General features: G+C 42.2%; 2 protein-coding genes across 2 annotated transcripts; both read left to right on the forward strand.

The window, feature by feature from the left end:
- The first annotated feature begins 85 nt into the window (after positions 1 to 85).
- Positions 86 to 12,370, forward strand: LOC134464010 (zinc finger protein 275-like). The gene is made up of 11 exons (XM_063217447.1): positions 86 to 145; positions 1,524 to 1,726; positions 2,981 to 3,073; positions 3,478 to 3,573; positions 3,897 to 4,007; positions 5,335 to 5,455; positions 6,938 to 7,065; positions 7,748 to 8,007; positions 8,174 to 8,226; positions 10,381 to 10,694; positions 11,380 to 12,370. The coding sequence occupies exons 1-11, from the start codon at positions 118 to 120 to the stop codon at positions 12,166 to 12,168; spliced, it is 2,196 nt and encodes a 731-aa protein (XP_063073517.1). The 5' UTR covers positions 86 to 117; the 3' UTR covers positions 12,169 to 12,370.
- Positions 12,371 to 15,849: 3,479 nt separating this feature from the next.
- LOC134464013 (zinc finger protein 845-like) lies at positions 15,850 to 25,199 on the forward strand. The gene is made up of 9 exons (XM_063217449.1): positions 15,850 to 15,966; positions 17,618 to 17,820; positions 18,984 to 19,076; positions 19,749 to 19,844; positions 20,343 to 20,453; positions 20,967 to 21,090; positions 21,505 to 22,216; positions 22,318 to 22,376; positions 22,960 to 25,199. The coding sequence occupies exons 1-9, from the start codon at positions 15,939 to 15,941 to the stop codon at positions 25,095 to 25,097; spliced, it is 3,564 nt and encodes a 1,187-aa protein (XP_063073519.1). The 5' UTR covers positions 15,850 to 15,938; the 3' UTR covers positions 25,098 to 25,199.
- The last annotated feature ends 819 nt before the right edge of the window (positions 25,200 to 26,018 follow it).

The raw sequence follows: 26,018 nt of genomic DNA on the forward strand, positions 1-26,018 counted from the left end.
ACGCCACCAAACATTTGAGGGTGAGAAATGGAATAAGTCTACACACTGACGTCTTTTGTAGTGTATTAACTTTTATGTAATACGCTAGGGCTACTGAGCCGACAGAGCAGTTGAGAGATGGAACAACCACGTACAGCGAAAGAAGGTACGTTAAAGCGATATCTTGCAAAGACATTGGCTTTTATGTTAGCAATTCGGTGTTTTTAGCATAGGCTACATAACTTACAGTAGTTGCTTTGTAAACTACTAGACGAACCTATCTAAAATACTTTTTAAGTCCTGGCTCGCTACTTTCTCACCACTAACGGTATCAAATGCATTTGAGCATATAGGTATTTAATTTACTATGCATGGAATATGAAATATTGCACACGTCCTCTGCACCACACTGGGTGAAGATAGACCGGTGGTAGATGGACACTCCCAACTGAGATCGCTCCCGGACGTGCAGTCCCAGGTGTTTCTATCACTCCCGGACGTGTAGTCCCACCCGATTATATTTCACGTATTATCATACACTGCCACATACAAGCAATTTGGGTTAGGGTTAGGGTTAGAAACAAAAAACTAACATCAAAAGATAATTAGCTCCGTTATATGGCGGTGGGACCGATTGTCTGGCTAGTGGGAGCGAGCTGACAGAGCGTCCTGCGTTGGGAGCGTCAATCAGGGAATCAAGATAGAATGGGGAAGTATCTTCTGTGTTATGCCCCGTGTACATCAAGCGCTACCAACGCGACCTGGTAGCTGAGGTCGCTGGAGAAGCTTCGCCTGATGGAATGGCATGACTAAAACACGAATAATCTCCCAGTCTTTTATGACAGAATGTGCAGGCATATTTATACTAACATCTGAGTGCTTGTGAAGTGCTGAGCATTAAGTTCACAATTTTGGTCAATGTTTATGTAGGCCTATGTTTCGCCTGTGATTTCGTCCCAGATTTTTATTTAGGTCCACTGTGAATTTGAGTTTGATAGCTAGATATCCTCACAATTGTTAATTACAAGTATGGAGCATTAATTGTGACACATTTATCACACATTTTAAAGTCAATATATTTCTCAATGACTATTGCTTTAACATAGGCCTACTCATTGTATTGTTCAAAACAATAAAGCAATGTATGCAATAGCTTATTTGACAACTTTTCTTTAAATCTAATGTGAAATGAATTCTTGAATTAAAAAAATCTTTTTAAACATACGATTTGAGATGGACTGTCATTGTTTTGAGCAATGCACTAAATAATATAATAATAGTTAATAGTTAATTATGATTTTGATGATGCTGGTGATTATTGATTATTGTGATTATTACTATGACTGTTGTGTTGTTATAATTATTGCTATTGTTGTTTTGCTATATATTGGAAGATGCGAGATGACCAAATCAACAGCCTGAGATGATCTCTCCCATCATGCTTTTTAAAAGCAATTGTAATTCATGTTAAGGTCATGTAAGCTTTGATTTTGACAGTGGCATTAACCTGAAACACTAAATAGTAAACATTTTATTTTTTCCAGACTCCCCGTCGCCTTGGTCATCTCTCCGCCTTCTGATTCCCCCTGTGCGGCTGATCTCAGCCTGTATGTGGCAGGTAGCCCAAGAACAACACCTGGAGCATTATGAGCAGCTGGAGAACTTTGTCACTTTGGTCACCAAGATTGTCCCCAATGTGCTAAGCCAGAGGCAGAGGAGCACGCTTATCATGGGGCTCCGTGCAAAGGTGAGCACCTCCTTAGTGTTATGGGTCAGTAGAATGTAGACTGAACACTTTGCAAGTAATGAACTAGTTATCAACCAAACATTTACAAATGTTAGTCAGGATGCCGTGTTAGCAGACAGAGCACTCCTGGAAGTTTGTCTTCAAAGAGCAAAAGAGATGAAACCACATATAAAAGTGGCCAGCAGGCGAACACGCATCCAACTCTTCAAGCAGAAGCTGATTCCCACGGTGCTGTGCAGTCGTAGAATTGGTTCTTATTCTATTATAGGCAGTTGTAAATGGAGAAATTGGCAAAGTGTTCATTCTCCTTTTTTTAAAAAAAATTCTTAAACGATCCAATGGGTCTTCAAACAAACACACAAACAAAAACAACCAACAACAACAACAGACAGCATTGCCCCCTGAGGACTGTCAGCTCACTGGGACAATGCCCTGTGTGCCAGATTACCTGTCCAACCCTGGCTTAACCCATTTTGTCCTAAACCCTTTTTGGGAAATGGTGGCCTCTTCCTATTAAATTCTAAATATCTCAGCCTCTGAAGCACATACAAACATGAAACGAGTTACATTTAAAAGTCAAGACCCTCTCCTTGCATTGTAGTGTGTTCATCCAGCTCTAACATACCCACGTAGTTAATAAAACAGCTAAAATCTCAAAATCCTGAAAACCCGTATATGTGTCTCCAGGACACAATGGGTTAATGTAATTTATTATATGGTTGTGACGTCATCGGTCGAATGCTCCATTCATTTCAACGGGGCTCCCCAACGTTCGCACGTCTGTTATTTTTCGATAACGGACGGGTTGGTCTATAACAGACCGCTGTCAATGGTAACAAGACTTTTCACTGCTAAAGCGACTTTTCAACAATACTCTAATCAGCTGCTGTGATAGACAACACCGACCTGTTGTCCTGGCTACCTGTTGCCTAGCGGTGTTCCACAACGGCACTGTTTTGTTTTGCGCAGCAACAATCTTTTGACTTAACATTAAATAGGCCTAAAGAAATGTCCCCGCCATGTGTGAATCATTTAAGTATATCCATATAATAAGCGGGTTAACTTTCGGCGAGTCGGTCGCTTTGTGGAATAGCAGCACTTCAGAGAGAACAAGACCCCTCCGCTCCGCGTCGGGGTCTAAAGATTCTCTCTGTCGTGCTGCTATTCCATGGTAGCGACCTTCTCGCCGAACGTTAACCCTTACGTAATAACTGGTATGGTAAAACCAGGCTATTTCATGCCCATTGTTTGTAGGTGTTGCTGGAGATGTGCAGAGGCGATTTGTCTGTTGATTCGGACACCATCAAGAAACGACTGCATCAAATGCAGCCTACTGATAATGTGAAGGTTAGTGTGTCCTTCTTTTTTTTTCTCTTTTTTGTGTGTAATTGTATCATAGCCCTTTTGCTTCTTATTTGACATCTCACTGTTGCTAAACCCCCTCTTTTTAACTTTTTAACTTATTTATTTATTATTTGTAGTCCTCCTTTTATGATGCTGCTAATGCACTTCTACTAATGTACTTGTTTTAAACAGAAATATCTCTATTTTCTAATCTATAACATCTCTATTTTTATCTATCTTATATACTTTTTAATCTCCTGGCTGGTCCTGTGTCTGTATGTACTGTATGCCATCTGCTTTTTGCACAATCTGTATACCGGTATACGTTACTGCTGCAACAAATGAATTTCCCCACGGTGGGATAATAAAGGGCATACTTACTTACTGTTTCTCCTGTCACCCTACAGTCAACCCATTCAGAAATGAACACTTTTCAAAGGGACTTGTCGAGTCTTGTTTTCAATTTGTTGGAGGACCCAGCCAAGAAGGAAGATTTTTTTCAGGTAATTGATTTGACAAATTTTATTGTAACGATATGTTAGAGCCATTGACAGGTAGTGCAACTGCAGCAAATGCCCATAAATGAATTAATAATTGGTTATTGGTTAATTGTACAATCACATAAAACACCTCTTAGAATCCAGTGAAAACAACAAACATGTATTAAATGTACAGTATACAATAGTGGCATTAGCTGTAGTTGCACCACCCTGACATCTGGTACTAAAAAACGCCAATGACCCTAAACCGCCATTTTCCAAGCCAACCCGACTCCTACTGAAACAAAAACACTGCCATTCACAATGTCTCCAATGTGATCTTACAGAGAGTCTATCCCGTGGAATATGGACCTGACTTTGACAAAGCTCTTCAGGTTCTGGTGTGCTATTTCCTTTCAAGACTGGATCAACTTCTCCCTGTGCCAAATTTTAAACAGGTGAGTCAGTTGAGGTATCTCGGTTTTCACCTTTCCCAAGAGTACCACACTACCACACCATCATTTTACACTTCCCATTCATTTGGAGGATTGAGTTTTTATACCTTTCTCCTGTAAAAGACAATAGCCTGATTATAGATGACCTGGACCAAAAAAAACATTCAGAGAAAGCGCACACCATGTAGAAGACCTAGTTCTTAAACAGACTGTTACATCATTTTTTAATCTATCTTTTTGTAATTGTTATTATTTTTTTATTATTATTTTTAACTTAAGCGTGAACTACAGCTCTGGCTTCCTCTCTTATAATATGGCAAAGATTTTCAGTATGGTAACCAAGATAAATCATGCAAACTTGTCTTCAATGTAACAAAGTGTGATCAAGCTCAGTCTCCTAAATCGGCATGCCTTTCCATTCATTCTCCTAGAGTCCAACTAATTATCTAACCTCCATATTACCTTTTAATTGTGCCTTCGCAAGATAGTTAATAAAACTTCTATCGTCAATGACGTCTGGCCTCCCATTATGAACAAGCAAATGGAGAAGACGCGATGTTCGATATTGAGTTGAACCTAAATGGGCATGGCTGCCATAGGATTGCAGCTTTAGAATGTTGCGTCACTTGGGATCTGGAAGAAATTCTTTATGAACCATCATTATATGGTTGTGACGTCATCGGTCGAATGCTCCATTCGTTTCAACGGGGCTCCCCAACGTTCGCACGTCTGTTATTTTTCGATAACGGACGGGTTGGTCTATAACAGACCGCTGTCAATGGCAACAAGACTTTTCACTGCTAAAGCGACTTTTCAACAAGACTCTAATCAGCTGCTGTGATAGACAACACCTGTTGTCCTGGCTACCTAGCTGTTGCCTAGCGGTGTTCCACAACGGCACTGTTTTGTTTTGCGCAGCAACAATCTTAACATTAAATAGGCCTAAAGAAATGTCCCCGACATGTGTGAATCATTTAAGTATATCCATATAATAAGCGGGTTAACTTTCGGCGAGTCGGTCGCTTTGTGGAATAGCAGCACTTCAGAGAGAACAAGACCCCTCCGCTCCGCGTCGGGGTCTAAAGATTCTCTCTGTCGTGCTGCTATTCCACGGTAGCGACCTTCTCGCCGAACGTTAACCCTTACTTGTATCACCCTGATGTCACCCATGGGGTGCAATTCTCAAAACCTTACTTGCTAACTACCTTAGCTACTTTGTTGTCTGCGATGCAATTTCCCAATGACAAGTACCCAAGTTGTTAACCGGCTAACAACTACGCTTTCGAGAAACAATCACACCAATCCTGGTTTTCTCCCTTTATATTGTCAGGTTGCGTCATGGATGAAGAGCTCCTGTGTGTGGGATGAATGTGAGCAGTACATGTGTCATCAGACAGAGGACCTCCAACATCTCCTGCAGCAGAACCGTAACAGGTCTTTGGACAACAACGGTATTTCACTTACGACTACCTTTTGGTTTCCCTAGTTGTGCAAATATGTGTATTATGTTATGTGTATTTGTCTATTTATTGGGCAGCTGTGACCTAATGGTTAGGGAGGTGGTCGTAAGATCAGAGGGTTGCTGGTTCGATCCCCACCCGTGCCTCTCCCTACACCCCCACCCATAGCTGCAGTGTCTTTGAGCAAGGCACTTATCCCCACATTGCTCCAGGGACTGTAACCAATACCCTGTAAATAACTAAGTCACTTTGGAGAAAAGTGTTAGCTAAATGTAATGTAATTTATGTATGCTGCTAAACAGACACTTTAATTCCCTTCAGGGTTAATAAACGGTACTCTATCTACTCCACTCTACTCTCCAGCCTTGAGGAAGGCCATCACTGGTCAAAACATGTGGGCAATTTTGAAGTGTTCAAAAATGAACTAGCTCACTATAATTAAAAGCTTTTAAAGGTACACTGTGCAGGAAATGGTCAAAAAGGTACGGCAACTATGGTGCTCATTGAAACAGGGTTGCCTATTGCCAAATCTGATCTTTTCATGAAAGTTTACTAAGGAATAAAAACTAACATTGTTTAGCACAGCTCCAGGCCACTTTATTAGAATAGCATGAAAAAGTTGATTTATTTCCATAATTCCATCAATAATGTTAAACTGTCATGGATTATAGATTCATGGCCCAGTTTTTTTTTTTTAAACTATTCCAATCATCAAGTTGTTTATTTTTACACATTTTTACATTTTTACATGTTTACACATTACACTGATGTGAAACAAATTTTGATGAAGAAAATTGGGATTTTATTACAATATTCTAATGATGCGAATTCCCCAATTCATGTTTTTTTTTAGCTGGAAGACCAAAATATGTAAAAAGAAAAAATTAAATGATTGGAATAGTTAAACAACTGGGCCATGCATCTACAATCCATGACAGTTTAACATTATTGATGGAATTCTGGAAATAAATCAACTTTTTCATGCTATTCTAATAAAGTGGCCTGGAGCTGTATGGCCCAAGTACAGTCATTTTTGCAGCTACAAATGTCAATTTCTGGAAATTCAAAATGGCAGACCATGGAGAAGATCCTGCTTTTAATGTATGAAAAGTGCAATTTTCCCAGGCATGGTGAATACTTGGAATTTGATGGTGGTGGTAAGTATTCATGAAAAAGGTAACATTAGTGAATGGGTAGCATGAATTCTGGAAATAAACAACTAAACATCTTGCACAGTGTATCTTTAACTAAGAAGAGTAACTAACAGTGGTATACGCAGTTTGCTTCAGAATTAGGGCCCCGATTGCAAAAGAAAAAAAAAATCCTTTATTAGTCATTAAATGTATGATGATGACCCACATGTGTTTTCGATGACCCACATGTGTTCGATAACATTGGAATGTGGACTGTGTTTGAAACGAGACAACAAGCAACTAATCTATGTTTTTCCTGTCGCTATGTACTGTACTGTAGGCCTTCCATCTATAGTGGAGGACAGAGTCATCTCTGCATTGTCACTGCCCCCTAGTGTGGACTTGCCTCACAGTAAGAGCATCTTTCAGAGGGAGGCCTGCGTGGTCACTCTGAGCTCCTCTCCTCAGGTAAGAGACACTCAGTGTTGCCAGATGTGTCTGATCAAATCCTGCCCAAAAGGTGCTCAAAAAACGCCAAGAGGCGCTAAATTCCACCCAATTTCACCCATTTTTACCCGCAGACATCCCAAGCAGCCCAATTGGGCAACAATATGGATGGGTGGGGACTGGGGATGGGTTACATAGGTATGGGGTGGGATGAGGAATTGCCAGAGACGAATGTAACTGTGGATGTAGTATATTCAAAATAACATGAGATGCAAAAAACGACGGAGACTTTATTGCCTCACAGGTTGTGTTATTAGAATGCCTGTGGTATCATAACAGACTTTATAATTTCAACTGTATTGTAAACACATCTTTGCTGAGCAAACTAAAAATTATACAAAAAAAGATGCACTTATTTTGTTGAACTTAATTTACTTGTTTGCAGTTAGTTTGTTGCAGTGAGAAGTCTGCACACTTAAAATCCTTTTTGTTGTATTTTTTGTTATTTCATGGCAGTATTTTGTTTCGACCTCAACAGTCTTCATTTGATTCTCAGTGAGCTAAGGTGTTATATCATTACACCGGAGACCCGTGTCGATTACGATCTGAAGTAATTTTCCAATCTTTTCCCCCTTTAAATCATGGAAAGCCAAAACCCCCCCAAAAAACCCGAACACATTTTTTATCCACGCTTATTTTGCAGCCGGCAGGAGAGCTTCACCAGGACTCCCAAGGTCTCAACACAACCTCAGCTGCAAACAGAGATGGAGAACTGGAGCAGGGCAAGCCTCGGAAAGATGTTGAGACAGAACGGGATCAAAGAGTCTCTGAGGAGAGGGGGAGTGAGACTACAGCTGTTTCCATTACTTCACGTTTGTCTCAAAAGAAGTGTGGCCGTAAGGCCAAAGTGCCCAAGCGGAAGGCCAGCAAGACACGACCATCCCAAGAATCAGCCCAGAAAGTGTAAGATTCACAAATTCAGTTTTTTTGGTTTTGTTTTATATTTTAGTGTTCCGTAGAAATGTATTTTTTTGTGTAAAATTACAATCTGTTTAATATATACAATACGTTTAATATACTGTGAAATAAATGATATAATGTGTGGATATTTTTTCACTTTCACTTTCAGAACTCCCTTGCTGCTCTCCGGTATTTCCAGCAACCGCCAACATGACCCCAAAGGTGGGACCTTAGAAATGAGACATTCTGATCGATCTTTCCTTGTTAATACTGTATATTAGCCTAGTGAACTGCACTAAGCTCTAAGGAATAGGTCAAGGAATCTCTTCTCTAAATATAGCTGCAAGCAGCAATGCGGGGCCAAGCAGAAAGTCCGCCTAAGTCGCCATGGCAACCGAAAGAGCTGAGCAGGCAGACTGTCAGAGACACGCACAGTTATTTTTTACAAGCAGAAATATACCTCGAAATTTGATTTGTGACCTGCCGGTGGCGCTAGCGAGTGAGCTGGAGACCTGAAAGTTCTTGTGGGGAGTCATGGGATAGCCAAGAATGTGTGTGACGATTCCCAAAAGATTCTGACCATGGGTTGCTGAGATATGACCTCACTTCCTGTTTGGCGTCTGTTTGGAGGATTTTGATTGGCAGTTACAGCCAAACGTTAAAATATGTAATAAAACCCTTTTAGGGATCTCTTTAGAGTGCTCCAAAGATCATGTGTAACAAGTTTTGTGAAAATCAGCCTAAATTTGAAGGATGAGGAGCCTTTTATTGATTTTCACCAAATCCAAAATGGCGGACATTCTATTATGGCGGATATGATGTCATAGGCTGCGTTGGATTCGTCTTGGCCCAAGGATTATAACAGTACTACCAGATTAAAAATTGAGCATGCGGTTCAAAAGTTACAGGCAGAAATGTAGCTAAAACTTTGACCAGCTGGTGGCGCTAGAGAGTTTGAGCTAGCAACCTGATTTTTTTTATGGTGGGTTATGGGATGGACAAGAGTAAGTGTGACAATTTGCAGAAGATTGTGAGCATGGGTTCCCAAGATATAACTTCACTTCCTGTTTGGCGACTTTCAGGCCGTTTTTGATTGTCTGTCACGGCCAAACGATAAAAGATATAAACAATTGCGGGCAAAAGTTTTGTGAGGCTCAGTCCAGAGATGCTATATACCAATTTTCACAAAAGAATGTGAAAAATTGAGGGAGGAGATAGGATTTTATGTCAGAGGGTGTGTTGGATTTGTCTTGGCCCAAGGAATTTAACAGTACTACCAGAATAAAAATTGGCCAAGCGGTTCAAAAGTTACAAGCAGAAATGTACTTGCAACTTTGGCCTGCTGGTGGCGCTAGAGGATTGGGGCTGGGGACCTATAAATAGCTGTGGGTAATGCTGACACGGTCCTGAACGTGTGTGCCAATTTTCAGCATTTTAGACCCTACGGTTCTATGGGCTGCCATAGACCCCCAGAGGAAAGTAAAATAATAAGAAACGGTACAAACACTCTAAGGTGCCAGGCAGCTTCGCTGCTTGGCCCCTAATAATGATCTAAACGGTCTGTCTAGTTTTTGAATCTGAATCTGTGTATTGAGGCATTGGGATGGGCAAGGTGTCTTTTTCTTTAGTGCAGGCCCAGACATTACATTTCATGTTGGTGTCTGGCTTGATGGGTCAACTCAGTATAATGTTATCTTGCAGTATGTTGAATTCTCTCAGCAGCTGTGAGGGAGCCATAACAAGCTGTGGCAAACGCCCAAGTATCTGTCCTTGGGTTCTTTCTATTGTCCTAACTCCCTTGTGCCTTGTGATGACGTCGCAAGACATCATTGACGACAGACGTTTAATTCAACATCTTGCAAAAACTCAATTCAGCACATTTTCTCATTTGCAATCAGGATGTTGAATGGGGGAAAGTCCCCTGAAAATTGTTGTGGAGATGTGGCTGACAGTCAGGAGAATTATTATTCAATGTGCAATGTTTGTATGCTTTGTGTGTCCTAAATGTAGCAACCACTTGACTGCACATCATTTTTACTCTTGGGTACAAATAAAAGTTATGTACTCTTCTCCAATCTAATCCAACAGGAAAGGTCATTTCGGTAGGAGACTCATTAAACAGGCCTCACTTGGTGTAAATTCTACTTGTGAATAGTGACCTATTCTATTCTATTCTATTCTATTCTATTCTATTCCAACAGGGAAGGTCTGCTTGCCACCAGTAGACCGATCAAAGAGGCCTCTCTTTGGATACAAATAAAAGGTTTCTAATTTAATCCAACAGGGAAGGTACACTTGGTAGTAGGCCAATTGAAGAGGCTTCTCTCTTTAGACACAAATAAACGTTATTTTATCTTATCTAATCTTATCTAACAGGGAAGGTCCGCTTACCACCAGTAGGCCAATGGAAGAGGCCCACTCTTTCTCAGCGGGCCCAGAAGCAGTGCCCCCATTGCAGTAGGAGCTTCGCCTACTACTCCGAGTTCCTACGACACCAGCGGCAGTCTCACCAGCGGCTGTACCTCCGCAAAGCCGCCACCTTCCCATGCGGGGACTGCGAGAGGACCTTCGACTCCCTGACCGCCCTGAAGCAGCACCAGAAGCCCAAGAAGAAGCCCATCAAGTGCTCCCGCTGCGGCCAGACCTTCGAGCGGCTCTGCGGCTTCATGAGCCACCAGGCCACCCATCAGGTGTGTGTGCATCTGTGTGTGTGTGTGTGTGTCGACCTGTCTGTGTGTGTGAGTGCAGGGGCAGTCCTAGGGGCAGGTTATCCGGGCAAATGCCCAGGACCGCACCCGAGAGGGGGAGGGGGCGTCGGAGGGAGCATCAGTCATTGTAGGATCGCATTGTGTGTGCGTGCGTGCGTGCCTCTCTCCTTTGCACTGGTAGTTTTTATTCTGTTCTGTACTGTGATGTTCACATCTCTTTTGTATATGGCCCGCCCACTGTGTTAACATGCATATCCCTTTCATGTCCGTCCTGCAGTGAGTGCTTTCAGTCTCATTGTGAATGTGTATCATGCAAATTGTGCATTTGAGCAATGACAATACGTAGAAGGCATTCTTGTCTGAAGTTTTCTTTTGTTCCAGACATGTACATGTACATTTAGTTTTGTGACGGTGTATTTTCTTCATCAGACTGTCACGTTGGTGTATGACATGCTGTGGAGGTGTGGCCAATATTGACTGGTCGTTCACACCTCTCCTTAGTCACACATTAACATCCATGTGACCCTCTGATGAAGGCGGACTTTACACCATTTATTCCTGTAAAGGATAAAACTTTTACATGTCTTTACCAAAATAAGACTTGAGTGAATAAGAAGATGTAATAAGTTGTAATGAATGTAGTTAAAAGGCATTCTATTCTTATCAGGATGACCCACCTGATCCGACTCCTGCGTCTGCTCCGTCCACCTCCACGGAGGAGAGGCCCACGGCGGACATCGAGGACGAGCCTGTGACCAAAATCAGCGCCACCGAGTGTCGCTTCTGCGGGCTGAACTTCTTCACCACGCTGGAGCTGAAGGACCACCTGATGACGCACACGGAGCTCAACCCCCACCGCTGCAGCCTGTGCCACAAGAGCTTTGCGCACCGGTACACCCTGGTGGCTCACATGGCCATGCACAAGGGCGACAAGCCCTGCCTGTGCGAGACCTGCGGGAAATCCTTCTACACGATCCAGCACCTCAAGGCGCACACGAAGCTACACAAAGTCAGCAGCGAAAAGGCCACCTGCCCGTACTGTGGTAAAACGCTGAGCTCCGAGCAAAACCTTCGGAACCACATACGCATCCACACGGGAGAGAGGCCGTTTGTGTGCGCGCAGTGCGGCAGGGGCTTCAACGAGGCCGCCACCCTGCGCACGCACATGCTCTGGCACTCGGGCGAGAAGCCGTTCAGGTGCGGCGTGTGCGACAAGGCGTTTGTCACCAAAAGCCTGCGCAACTGGCACCAGCGCAGTCACACGGGGGATATCCCGCGACGCCACGTCTGCAGCACGTGCGGGAAGACGTTTGTGCGGCGCGCATGCTGGAAGAAGCACCTTGTGGTGCACACGGGGGAGAGGAATTTCAGGTGTCCGCTGTGTCCCAATACTTACAAGTGTAAATCGCACCTCGATATACATATTAAAAAACACAAAAATGATATCTACAGCTGAGGAGAAACGATTTGAAAAGACCTAGCCTGATTGGTTGTTGTTGAGTGGAACTCAAGGTTTTCTTTCAACGTATTAAAAAATTCAACATGGAACTCTCCATACAGCAAGTCATGTATCATCAATTATCTAAACATAATCTGAAGAATTATTTTCCAAATATCAAACATTTGTGTCCCTTTAATATTGCTTCATTTTAATTTGTAATTTATTTTACAGTAAAATTAACTTCATTTAAACCATGTAACTTCATGCTGTTATTAAAAAAGACAGTGAAAGTGAAAGCCCATTGGGAAACTCCAACTCCCATTGTCATTGTGACACAGCACTCCACAGTACACAAGTGAACACTGCACACTGCACACAACGAAATTGCATTTATGCCTCACCCGTGCAAGGGGGCAGCCCTCAGTGGCGCCCCATGGGGAGCAGTGCGGTGGGACGGTACCATGCTCAGGGTACCTCAGTCATGGAGGAGGATGGGGGAGAGCACTGGTTGATTACTCCCCCCACCAACCTGTCGGGTCGGGAGTCGAACCGACAACCTCTGGGATGCAAGTCTGACGCCCTAACCGCTCACCCATGACTGCCCAGTACAATGAATGGTTATATTATATAAATGCATTATCAAAGCAGTACCTCCTCGCTGTTCATTTTCATTCTTGGGCAATTTTGTGTATGACAATGGTGTAAAGCCAAATAAGTTGAATAACCGTTCATGCTACTAGAGTTTGGATATTGTTATGTATGGGTCAACTGGTTAAGTGAAGTGCCCCAACGTTTTTTCTCCTGTCACAATTGTACATTTGTTGAAAATGTATGGCTATGGGTCTTCTGCCTCACCACTTGAGATTGTAGGTACAATCTGTAGTTACAAGTTGATGCCATGTGTGTGAGGTAGGCTATGTGACTGTCTACTGACTTATGATTAAAAACTTTTGAACGGCATTTCGGCTTTTATTTTGAAGTAAAGTCCAGTGGTGGCCATTTTGAAAGTGACATTATTGTTACTTGGCACACGCCACCAAACATTTGAGGGTTGTAGCAACCCAATGTAAGTAGGCTGCCGGATGTGAGTGCCCGGATATCCGCCCGAGTATTTACGTCTATTTTACCTCAGCTACTCGCGTTCGGTCGTGTATTTACGACAGTTTAACCTCAGCTACTTGATTTCGGTCCGATTTGAGTCTGACTGAAGATGGAAGGGACATAGGTGCCGTGCGTAAAGAGCCCACCGCACATCGCCGTTTCGGCGACACCAGAAAGTTCCTTGATCTCCCAATCAAAATAATAGGCCCTGTGACATCAAAATAATAATAAAAAAGTATACAATGAAATTATAACTTAAAACCGAATTGATTTGGGTGTGAAAATTAAACTGTCTCAACCGGGCACCCAAAGGGAATCCATCAAAAGATAACGGCGTTACTTTCTCGTCGGCATTATTTTGTGTTTATCCATGGAGGACTGAGCTGAAAACTGCAGCAGTCACTTGCACAGTTCTAGCTGCTCTGAAGCACTTGCGTGTCTAAGCAAATCATCCCGCCCATTCGCAATGTTAAATAAAAAGTTTTGCACAAGGCTATAGTCTAAAATAGACACTGGAATAGCCCGTTTCGGAAGGCATTAAAGTCACGAGTTTACCCAGTCTAAATGTAGCTAGCACCCGGAAAGTTTTACTCCTTACATTAGTGAAACATAATATCAGGATATCCAACAAGTTAAAAGAATATCTGGGCATAACATTTAAAAGTGTCAGTGCAGAATTAAACTGGGCGCTGAATATAAATATTGGAGCCATTCTCCCTCCGTGTCCTAGATTACAGTCAGAGGCGCGCGTGCGCTCTTATTTCTGTATTATATGAAAATATCCTAAAACGGTCACAACATCAGAGGACCTTCGTGGTGGAGGATACTTGCGGCGGGGGGCCGAGACGAGTTTGTTAGGGACAATCTTAATATTATTGAAGGGACAGACCATGCTCGATACTTTACCCGGTCTAAATGTAGCCCTCGAAAAGTTATGCCGCATAGGCCTATTGTGCAGATTCATGCCAAGAACACGTGAAACTAGGCACATTGGAGACTAGAGCCTATAATTTAGACATAGCCTATTCATTTGATTGTGCTACGTTAAAAGTGTCAGTACAGAATCAAGCAGGACGCTGAAATAGGGTGAACATTGGTAAAGTGGGACAACTGGTAAAGTGGGACAGTTAACATTTATCATCAATATCTTCATGTTGCTTTACTGTAGCCAATTAAATCTTTTGGATACATTTTCTCTAGCATGTAATGTTTAAAATATAATATTAAGTGTGGTTGTGATGTCTTCCTGGGGGGCGTGATAACATGTAATTCAAAGGTTGAACCAAAAAACGATTTTGAAAATGACATAGCAATCTGAGGTCAATCATATTAAGGGCCTAGCACTTTAAATATTGATGTTAGGCCTCAACAACTGTTTTCATATGAAAGGTGACTTCATTAAGTATCATCTAGTTAAAAATTCATTAATTTTTTAAATAAAATATTTTAATTAGGGGCACATTTTCCACTGTCCCACTTTACCAATGGCTATTGGTAAAGTGGGACAGGGCACATTTTTTATGGTGAAACAGCAAAAAGTGTATTATATTTCAATAAAATGTTGCTTATAATTGCTTATTATAAGAAAATTACTAATAAAATCTTGTATTAGTCTCTTTTTCAGTAGTAATATGCTTGCTGTATCAGGTTTATGGGTGCGTTGTATGTAAACAGGTTTATGCAACAAATTCTTCATATAAAGGTAACAAAATGTATGTAAACAAACAGTTTTTACATAAATGCACATATAACAAACTTTAATATCCATGTCAATTGTGTAATAAATAAAATAAAATGTAAAAATCAGCAATGTCCCACTCTACCAGTGGTCAGGAAGTTCATTCTGAACTTGACCAGAACTGTTTAAAGCAAAATAATTTCTTCTGTGATGAAAATATTTCCAAAATTTCTGCTTAATTTTGTTAAAGACACCCTAGATTTTGAAAATAACATAAAAGTTTGACATGTGATGTAATGGCATTTGCCTACAATGACAGAGAACCTGAAATTTCAAAAATCGTCCCACTTTACCAATGTTCACCCTATTGGAGCCAGTAACTTCGTGTCCGGTGGATATTGTGCAGACGTGTGCGCACGCACAACTAATTTCTCTCCCATATCTTTGCTAATCAAGCCTCCGATCTCCAAAAAGACACGGGCACTCAGGATAACCGTTTACACGAGCTGTTTAAATAATGTGATGCACGTTCTTCATGACATGGCATGGTTTGGCCACCCTAAATTCAACATGACTGCATTCGCACATATCATTTAAACATCCATGATGGAATTGTCACTCTTAATGTGTAATTGGATATGAAAAAAAGATCCTAAAACGGTCACAACACCAGAGGACCCGTGGTGGTGTGGTGGATATTTGCGGCGGGGGCCGAGGCCGAGTTGTTACGGTAGGCTACAATCATATTATAGCCTAGAAGGGACAGTCAGGCGACACAGCGCGACTCACATAGGGTAGCTGTGGTACCGCAAAGCATTCCTGATGGTGGAAATGAATGCAAATGCCTGCAAATACTCGGGCGGATATCCGGGCACTCACATCCGGCAGCCTACTTACATTGGGTTGCTACAAGGGTGAGAAATGGAATAAGTCTACACACTGACGTCTTTTGTTATGTATTAATAAGTTGTATGTAGGGCTACTGAGCCGACAGAGCAGTTGAGAGATGGAACAACCATGTACAGCGAAAGAAGGTACGTTAAAGCGATATCTTGCAAAGACATTGGCTTTTATGTTAGCAATTCGGTGTTTTTAGCATAGGCTAGTTCTACATAACGTACAGTACCTGCTTTGCAAACTACTATTACTAGACGAACCTATCTAAAATACTTTTTAAGTCCTGGCTCGCTACTTTCTCATCACTAACGTTATCAAATACATTTGAGCATATGGGTATTTAATTTACTGTGCAAGGAATTTGTTGCACATGAAATATTACACACACGTACTCTGGGTCTGGCACCACTGGGTAAAGATAGACCAATGGGGAAGTATCTTCTGTGTTATGGCATGGCATGACTAAAACATGAATAAAATAAAACTAGGCTACAAGGCATGCGGCAAAGATGAAAAATGCACGTTCGATCATGGTCTAACTGGACACATACTTTCATAGTGGAGATAAGTGTGCACTGTGTAATGTATGTTTTAAGCAGTTTATGTTCAGAATCCATGTTGCTCATTCACAAAAGTTACCTTTTTCATGAATACTTACCACCACCATGAATTTCCAAAGATTCATTCATTTTAACTGGGAAAATTGCACTTTTCATACATGAAAAGGGAGACCTCCATAGTCTGTCATTTAACTTCCAGAAATGGGCATTTTTAGCTGCAAAAATGACTGTACTTTGTTTAGGAAATATAGGTTTATTACTTCGTAAATATTAATGAAAAGATAATATTTGGCAATAAGCAGCACAGTAAAAATGATCAAAGTAACTTAGTTGCAATACCAACTCTGGCCACATCCTACACAGTCTTATTAGTATGCACTGCCAGTGCCATCAGGGCTGCAGGGAGCTTTGAGCTGGCCCAGGACCCCCCTCACTCATCAATATAATGAGAACAATTCTTGCCCCCCTCTCTCACAGTTTCTGGTGTGAGTTGCTCCAGATGATGGAAACACAGCGATTGGTCAAAACTAAATTTTATCAATTTAAATTAAGGGTGACATTACTTACAACCAATCACCAGTGCTTCTAACATCTACAGTCGCCAGTTGGTACGGATCCAGATAGCATGTCACACCTGGATAACGGACCCCCTTGGCCCCCAACACCTTCCCTGCTGTTTTGTAAAATAATTTAATTTAATTTGTAAACGCTGTAGGCTTCTGTCCAACATAGCCAAGTCAACATCCATTACACTTGTTGCAAGTATCCTTCACATAACTTAAACTTTAGGGACATTGTGCAGGAAATGGTCAAAAAAGGTACTGCGACTATGCTGCTCATTGAAACTGGGTTGGCCATCGCCAAATTTGATATTTACATGAAAGTTTACTAAGTAATAAACACATATTTTCCAGGTCCAAGTAGATTCATTTTTGCAACTAAAAATGGCTATTTTTGGAAATTCAAAATGGCGGACCATGGAGAAGAGCCCCCTTTTCATGTATGAAAAGCGCAATTTTTCCAGTCATAATGAATACTTAGAATTTAGTGGTGGTGGTAAGCATTCATTAAGAAGGTAACATTAGTGAATGGGCAGTATGAATTCTGGAAATAAATAACTAAAAATCTCACACAGTGTCCCTTTAAGTACTGTATGTGGCAGTAAGCTTCTTGACCATGCAGTGGCACTACTGCAGCATCATTTGTGATTCATTGTTTTGCCTCTTAGAGCCAGGTCTCCACTTGTCAGCCCTACGCCTGGTGAATTCTCCACTGCGACTGATTTGTGCCACCATTTGGAGAGTTGTCCAGGAAATGGATGTCTTCAACTATGGGATATTGGAGGGATTTCTGACTCTAATTGCAGAGTCTGTTCCGGACTTATTAAGTCAACGGCAATGGGCTCAGCTCATTCTTGGGCTAAGGGCAAAGGTGAGATGTTTGCTGCAAAATCTTAATTGGGGGAATAACATTGTTTGACACTGACGGGCAATCTGGATTAATTAACCCAGTGCCACATATTCCATATGACCTGGTTTTACCTGTACAATTCAACCAATTGCTCTTTCAATTAGGCAGTCATTCAGTTGAATATGTGTCAATGGATTGGTGTGCACTGAAACTAATGTGGGCCCTATCCAGGTTAGCCATTGCTTGATGCTAACTACTGTTACCTGATGATGAGCATACCTGGGAAGTAGGGATGCACCAATACCACTTTTTTGAAAACCGATACAAGTACGAGTACATTAATGTAGAGTAGAGTAGAGTATCGTTTATTGATCCCAGGGGGAAATTAAGGTGTCAAGTAGCATACACACATAAATAAAGACATAAAGACATTGTCCACAAGACATAACACACATATTTACACATAAAATAATCATATATAGCTCACTGTTGCATACTTATTGCCAAGGCGCACACGCACACGCGCACACACACACACACACACACACACCAAAATATAAAGTGTAAAGTGTCCACAGAGAGAGTGGAGGCACCAGGGGTGGGGTGGTTCGCCTGAAGTCAATCACCATTTCTTTGGTTTTGGTGGTGTTCAGCCGCAGCTGGTTGGTTCTGCACCAATGTGTGTACTTACCGATACCGATACCTTTTACCACCAAAATACAATGAAAATAAATGCATGGCCTTGGTTTTTTCCACCTCTGATATTTGTATTGTCCATTTCCATGTAGATTTAAATGTTAGTAAATGTATGAGGTGGCACTTTTTTCAATGCTGCTTTCAAGTCCACAGAACATGACAAGATTTTGCATTGTTTGGAGTAATAGTAGTACTCGTAGCTGGTATCGAGTATAATGAGCGGTATCGGTGCATCCCTACTGGGAAGTCATTTCAGTGCTTTGGGCTTTTTCAGGTGACGTCAGACACCTTGAATTCAAGACATAATGATATGCGGAATGTAACATCTATCAGGAAAAGTAGCATATGATGGCATAGACATGAACTTACTGTTTTCTCAGGAAACCTACTTGGTGTTTTCCCCTGCTTCACTTCAAAAAGAGAACTTATCTGAAAGACTGACACCACGATGAAAGGCTAAATGCTGAACTGTGGGATCTTGTTTTCAGACGGTCCTCGAGTTGTGTCGCTGTGATAGCCCTGCTGACCCTGAGACCATTCAGCATCACCTAGACAGAATGCGGCTCCCTGTCCAGTCTTGGGTTAGTTGACCTTTCATATGAAAGATGTTTAGGTCTAATCTTCCATGAACCCGGATTAATGTGTAGTAAGATCCACCAAGAGTTGTCACATACAGTTACCCAGATCAATGTGTTTGCTTATTTTAACCTTCAATTTTCACTTTGTGAGTTTTATGACACAGAATTTTCATCAACTCTAAATTTCTCTGCAGCTTTGCTGGTAACATGCCATTGATCATTAAGCTTGTGTAATATACTGTATGTAAATCACTGTATATATAATACTGTATATCCCCTTAAGACACGGCATTATAAATGAGCTGTTACCAGAATGGCAATGACCAAGTCGTAATGTATTACTAAAGGCCCCATGCACTGTCATAGTAGTGTAGTACTATAGTAGTTAACCTTCAATATCTATTACAGCGTGCCACAGGAGGTACGGCGTGCATTAAGGGGCTACATATATATACACTGTATGTAGAGTACAAATATCTTTTCTATCTTTTCACTTTTAGGTAAAGGAGGTAGATGTGGAAGCTTCGGAGCACTGTCATAGTAGTGTAGTACTATAGTAGTTAACCTTCAATATCTATTACAGCGTGCCACAGGAGGTACGGCGTGCATTAAGGGGCTACATATATATACACTGTATGTAGAGTACAAATATCTTTTCTATCTTTTCACTTTTAGGTAAAGGAGGTAGATGTGGAAGCTTCGGAGTCCAATTTCCTCGCCCTTGTAGATATTCTCCTGACTGACCCAGTGGAGAGAGAGATTTTCTTTCAGGTCAGTCAAGTAAAGCAAAAAAAAAAGTGAACTACACTTGTTATTGATGTGGCTCAAAATAAGATTTTGCTACTGTTATGAGTTCTCTAGAAAGTCACGCTTGGTCATAATGTGGAATTGAAATGGCTTTTCTGATGGAAAAAATTTAATGCAAAGACTTTTATAGTTATCTACATTATTTTTTATTTATTTTATTCATTCATTTAGGCTTTACTTGGAGGTGAGATATTTGGATTTCGTTTTTTCGTCAGCACAGTCTTAAAGGAATAGTTTAACCTGATGCACCCCTTCTTCTACCTGGAGAGCAGACTTTCAGGGCCTTTACTATTCTTACCTGGCCAAGTATTACAAGCACCCGGTCTGTGTGTCTGTCCGCAGTGTTTTGGGTTGTGTACGGGTGGCACCAAAGCCACACGTGCATGTGTTCAGAGGACCAGGTTGCTACCTCCGGTGGTTTTTTTTTGTTTGAAATGTTTGAAATTCATCTTGTGCCTTCAGGAGGTGTTTCCTGTGGACTATGGGCCGAAGTATGACCTTGCACTGCAGAGACTCATCTCGATGTTTGTGACCAGATTTGAGGAGCTTCTTCCCATGCCTCGCATAGACAAGGTGAAATTCCTGACCGCACAAAATGAAACTGACAGTGTTTATAGCAGTAGCAATAGCATTTGTGTAGCACATTGTCATACACAGTTATCATTCACCGTGTCTGGTAAAGAGAAAGTATTAAAGGAATGTACCAGGCTTGTACAAAATTCTGAATTGAAAGAATTTCAATTCAAAGTAATGTCATTATACGAACACTAGATGGTGCTGTTCTATGTACTTTCAATGGCTGGTGTAGATTAAATTCAAAGAGATTCAAGATAATGGCACCACCTAGTGTTCGTATTATGGCATTACTTTGAATTGAAATTCATTCATTTCGGAATTTCGTACAAGCCTGGAATGTATTATCTAAAGAGACTGTAGATAAATAAAATGAAGTTGGTAAAAGGCAGATGAAAATAGAGCTGTTATGAATTTATAATGTTTGAACCATCTATCCACATATGGGATGGATGCACCTCTGATTTCCTGTAGCTAGCCGTGGTTAATGTGAAATTGTGCTTTGTCTTTCAGCTTGCTGCAATGCTTTGTGTTGCACCGTCCATCATGGAGGAATGTGTTCAAACACTTTCAAATCCAGAGGAGTTACTGAACTCACTCAGCCATCTGAAAAATCATGCAGAAAATGAAACCAAAGGTGAGGGCCATTTTACCTTTCACTTTTATTTTTCATCAGTCTCTTAACCAATGTTATTTGCACCAGAGATGCCGATGGTGCGCATGCGGTTATTTACAGCCACTCCGTTTTGAGTTGAACTTGGAATAAGGATGTAATTTGCAATGAAGTCTTTGTGGTCCAGGTGTACTCCAGAAGACTAGAAATGTGTGGCGCTCTCAAGTATTATTTCATGTATTATTGTGGTGCAAGCATAATAACTTTCTTTGGTTTTAGTAAACGCACACCGTGTGAGGTGCGCACGGCAGTCAATAGTAAACTTTATGAAAACAATGGTCGTCGCACAAAGTGCTCCAGTGATGTCTGGATCTGGCTCTGGCTCAGCCTGATTATCTGATTTGAGTTTAATTCCTATCTATTTTATTTTCATTCCAGGTAGTTCACCATCACCGCCACTCGAAGAAGATGACTACATTTTCTCCTGTCTTTCGCATCCTCCAATAGTGCAAGTAGTGATGGACACGGAGCATAAAGCCTGTGACATTGAGTCGTCCTACTGTGAAGAGGTCTCGGTGGAATGCGAAGAGGTCAGCGTGTTACACTCTGAGCTTCAGCCAGATGGCATCAAGATAGAAAGTGAATCGAGAGAGGAGCTGGTTGAGACTGCTGACAGCCAGCATGGACTGACTTATCACCCCCAGACGCATGTGGGTGAGGATGCTAAGGACAATTTGTCCAAGCAGATGATGACCAATCCAGGAGCACAAGGTCTGCTGAGAGCTGAGGAGTCCGCCAGCTCTGACATCAAGTTCATAAGAGAAGATGGCATGGTGGTGAATGCTCAAGGACTGGCTGTTGAGAGCAGAGCAGAGGGAGTTGAGACAACTGGACACGAGGAGGGACTTCTGAGTGCTGAGATACAGCCTAAAGAGGAGATCAACAACTCATGTCAGATAGCGTCAGACAATCGTACCAATGGCATTTGCCACCAACGCCGGCTCGCTGTCAAACTTGAAAGGGTTGACATCACAGGCAAACCTCTGCCTCTGCTCACAAGACAAAGTGGCAGAGTTAGGAAGAAGAGGGTCAAGTTGCTCTGGAGGAAAAACAAAGGGCCCGAGATCGCTTGGATTGTCCCAGGCGACGAGTAAGTAATGATTTGGTTGGTATTTGGAATATTTTTGTTGCTCTTGTTTTTCTTCTTGTTGCCACAGCTTAGACTCATGTACTTTTTAATGTCTGTTCCAGGCCTAACCCAGCAACAAAGCTTCAGCATTCAGTCACAACTGCGAAAAGGGATAAATTGGGTAAATATTTTGCCGTGTTTTATTTCAATCCCTTTATAAAAACACACTCTTGTGAGATTTGCTATCCATCTATCAAGGCATATGAACTGTATCATTCCCACAAAGTGAACACCTAGGCAACAGGTGAATTCAGGTAAATTGGGCTACTTTTGTGCATATAAGTGAATGGCCCAAAGTCGCGCAATTTACCTGATTTCACCATATCGGGATCGACTTTTTTTTTACATTTTTTTTTTAATCAGTCGTGGTTGAGCACTACACATCTATATATTATTATACATATGTTTAATGTAAAATATGTCTGAATGTTAATTTAACAACTCCAAAAGACAAGGGCAAACATTAAAACCAACCGACAGTAGGTAGAGATGTAGCGCCACCATGTGCTGTTGCCTTGCTCTTCCAGTTTAAACATGCATCGTTACATACTGTATGTGAGATGTTAGTCATAAAAGATCTTATAAATGCTGTATTTTGACTAATCAACTAGTCTATCCCCATTTGGACCTGTATATCCCTATGGGACAATAAAGGCTCCAATCTAATCTTTTCTAATCTTTGTTGTGTTTCCATGTTCCCGAAGGTTCCAAGCTAGCAGCTGTGGTCTTCACCTGCTCCAAGTGTTCTTTTCACCACGCCTCTCAGGCGATCTTGCACAAACATCTCATGAAGGATCACCCAGATGTGTTCAGCAGGCTCCTGTCAGCAGGCTTTAGCCAGAAAAAGGTTGCTGAACTACATGGAGAGCAAGGCGGTCAAGAAGATTCTTCGGTTCAACAACTTGGGCCTGCCAAAGGAGGGTCGGCAAAAACGTGCCCGGTGTGTAGAAAGATTTTCACACGCGGTACAGACATGAGGAGGCACCTCAAAAGCCACTTGACAGAACAGCTGCATTTCTGCTCTGGTTGCGGCAGGTGTTTCCAGTACATAGAGGACCTTAAGAGACACACGGCTGTTTGCAAGGACGTTGTCCCCGACGGCGCTCAGCCAAACGAGGAGCCACAGAAAACTGGTGATGGTGTCAAAAATACAGGCAGAGTTCTGGACAGTGTTGGTGAAGAGTCTACTCGGGTCAGCAAGGCATCATCTACCATTACAGAACAGACTGCTAATGAAGCAGTGGACCCCAGGGCGTGTCCTGTTTGTTGTCTAGTTTTGGCTCGCGCCTCAGACATGGAGAGGCATATGAGATCCCATTCGGCGGAAAAACCATACGAGTGTTTACACTGCGACAAAAGTTACAGGTATCCTTACAACTTAAAAAAACATGTTGACTTTTGTCACAAGGACTTGAATCCCTCTGTAAAGGAAACCGACAAACAATCTTGTGACAGTGTCCAGGATGAGTTGGATACAAATCTCACACAACGGAATGCTGCAGCAGCCTCAAAAGTATGCCCCACTTGCAAGAAAACCTTCACCCGAGCGACGGACATGCGAAGACATCAAAAATGCCACGCTGCCCGCCACTTTGAATGCTTAAAGTGTGGTGAAAGTTTCCCTCATTCTGCCGAGCTTAAAAAGCATAGCCAAAACTGCTGCACGGAACCCACTGATAACCAAGGAGTGGTCTCGTCCAAAAGACCATTAGTCTGTGGAAAGTGTGGAAAGAAATTCTTTTTCATGACCCACTTCCAGAGACATATGAGGGCGCACCGTCAGTCCAGCAAGCCTACCAAGCGCTGGCACAAGTGTGCCAAGTGCGAGGAAATCTTTCGGACATTGTACGACCTGGGAAAGCACCAGCGTTGTCACTGGGGGGACGACCCTTTGCGCTGCACACAGTGCGGCCGTCGCTTCAGCCACTCCGTTCAGCTGACCAGCCACAAGCAAATCCATTCCCAAACTTGTGCCACAAAGTGCACCATGTGCGACGAGACATTCAAGGAGATTGCAAGCTTCCGTTTGCACTACCTGGAAGCTCACAATATCAAGGGCTCCTATCCATGCTCCAATTGCAAAAAGACCTTCACCGAGGTGTGTCCATTGGTGCAGCACCTTCGCACGCACACCGGCGAACGCCCGTACCAGTGCCCACAGTGTCCCAAGAGCTTCCCAACACCCGCTAAGCTCTCCATGCACAAACGGACGCACGGGCACGGTGGGGTTATCGCCCTTCGGGAGCGACGACACCTCTGTCACGAGTGTGGCAAGTGCTTCTACACAGCGGCTGAGCTAAAGCGGCACGAAGGGTCCCACCGCGACGAGCGGCCGCACACATGCACCCACTGTGGCAAAGGCTTCAAGGAGCTGCGAACCTTAAAGGCACACATGGAGTGCCATGTTGACAGCCAGGAGAGACAGCGGCACCCTTGCTCTTTCTGCGGCAAGACTTTTATCAAAGCAGGAGCGTTGGTGCGCCACAACCGCATTCACACCGGGGAGAGACCGCATCGCTGCGACAGCTGCAACAAGAGCTTCCTGACGCACTCTGAGGTGCTCAAGCACATGCGCTTCCATACTGGCGAAAGGCCGTTTAAATGCCAACTCTGCGACAAGAGTTTCACTCAGTCCTGCTACTTGACGGCGCACATGCGGACTCACACGGGAGAGAAGCCTTACGCTTGCTCCATGTGCGAGAAACGCTTTGCTGACAGTGCCCACCGGAAACGCCACATGCTCATCCACACTGGAGAAAAACCTCACGTCTGTGAACGCTGTGGCAGGGCCTTCAATCGAAAGAATCTTTTGAATGTTCACCTCAAAACATGCACATTATGACAAATAGTACAAGACGAATAATACATTTATTGCCACACGTGGATGAAACATGTTAAATTTTCTGAATTGTTTATTTCTCTCTAGTAAAGGAATGTCAAACTACCCAATTGCAGCCAAGATTGATGTTTCTTTTTCCACAGCTTCAAAATGGTACAATCCTTTGAATAGGTGTAACAGCTTTATGTTGATTTAAACTAAAATAGTATGCCTGTGCCCCCTTTAGTAGATAATATACCAGTAATATGAAGGTGAGTTCACCTTTGCTGCTCTAATGGCCTGTGGATACTACACAGACCTAACCCTAAGCCCCCACATTCTGGTTGTACTACGTTATTGTAAATATTCTGTACGCCTCCGATTCACTCGGATTACTTATCTATCTAGACAGCCTGATTCAAATCTATTCACATATTTTCAGTGATTGTAAGATCTAAAGGTCGGCATAGCGCAATGATACAGTAAGGTACAGCCATTTCAAAACATTGCACTTGTACTTCAGCATTTTGCGTTCAACTCTGTTGAATTTTGATCAGTGTAATGCAATCACTGTCCTTGTGGAAACTCCAAACTTGGCACAGATTAAACGTAGTGAGTTGTGACAGACTAACATTCTTTTGAAAAATCTGTTGATTTTTGGGGGCTAGCCACACAGACCCATGACATGATTCACACAACATATTTCTGATGTATACAGGAAAGCCTATTTATGCATCATCCATTAATGAGCTTTTGCTTTGTGAAAAGTATAGGCCTACGCTGACTTGTGTCTAACTTGTGTCTAATGCTGCACTATTAGCAGCTATGTTCTTAAACCTCTATGAAGGTGTTGTGTGATATGCCTTTTACCATAGCATCACTTACCCATGCTCTTTTTTAATCAATTTTTCAACAAACTACATCTTTACATGAGATTGAACCATT

Source organism: Engraulis encrasicolus, chromosome 15, assembly GCF_034702125.1.
Source record: "Engraulis encrasicolus isolate BLACKSEA-1 chromosome 15, IST_EnEncr_1.0, whole genome shotgun sequence".
In the NCBI taxonomy this organism is placed as follows: Eukaryota; Metazoa; Chordata; class Actinopteri; order Clupeiformes; family Engraulidae; genus Engraulis; species Engraulis encrasicolus.

What these genes read in the sequence shown, in the direction of transcription:
- LOC134464010 (XM_063217447.1), top strand. Translation starts at nt 118, where the DNA reads ATGGAACAACCACGTACAGCGAAAGAAG. An exon ending in AGAAGGAAGATTTTTTTCAG is followed by an intron (nt 3,574 to 3,896) that starts GTAATTGATTTG and finishes GTGATCTTACAG; the next exon opens with AGAGTCTATCCCGTGGAATA. An exon ending in CCGCCAACATGACCCCAAAG is followed by an intron (nt 8,227 to 10,380) that starts GTGGGACCTTAG and finishes CTTATCTAACAG; the next exon opens with GGAAGGTCCGCTTACCACCA.
- LOC134464013 (XM_063217449.1), top strand. Translation starts at nt 15,939, where the DNA reads ATGGAACAACCATGTACAGCGAAAGAAG. An exon ending in AGAGAGAGATTTTCTTTCAG is followed by an intron (nt 19,845 to 20,342) that starts GTCAGTCAAGTA and finishes TTGTGCCTTCAG; the next exon opens with GAGGTGTTTCCTGTGGACTA. An exon ending in TGGATTGTCCCAGGCGACGA is followed by an intron (nt 22,217 to 22,317) that starts GTAAGTAATGAT and finishes TGTCTGTTCCAG; the next exon opens with GCCTAACCCAGCAACAAAGC.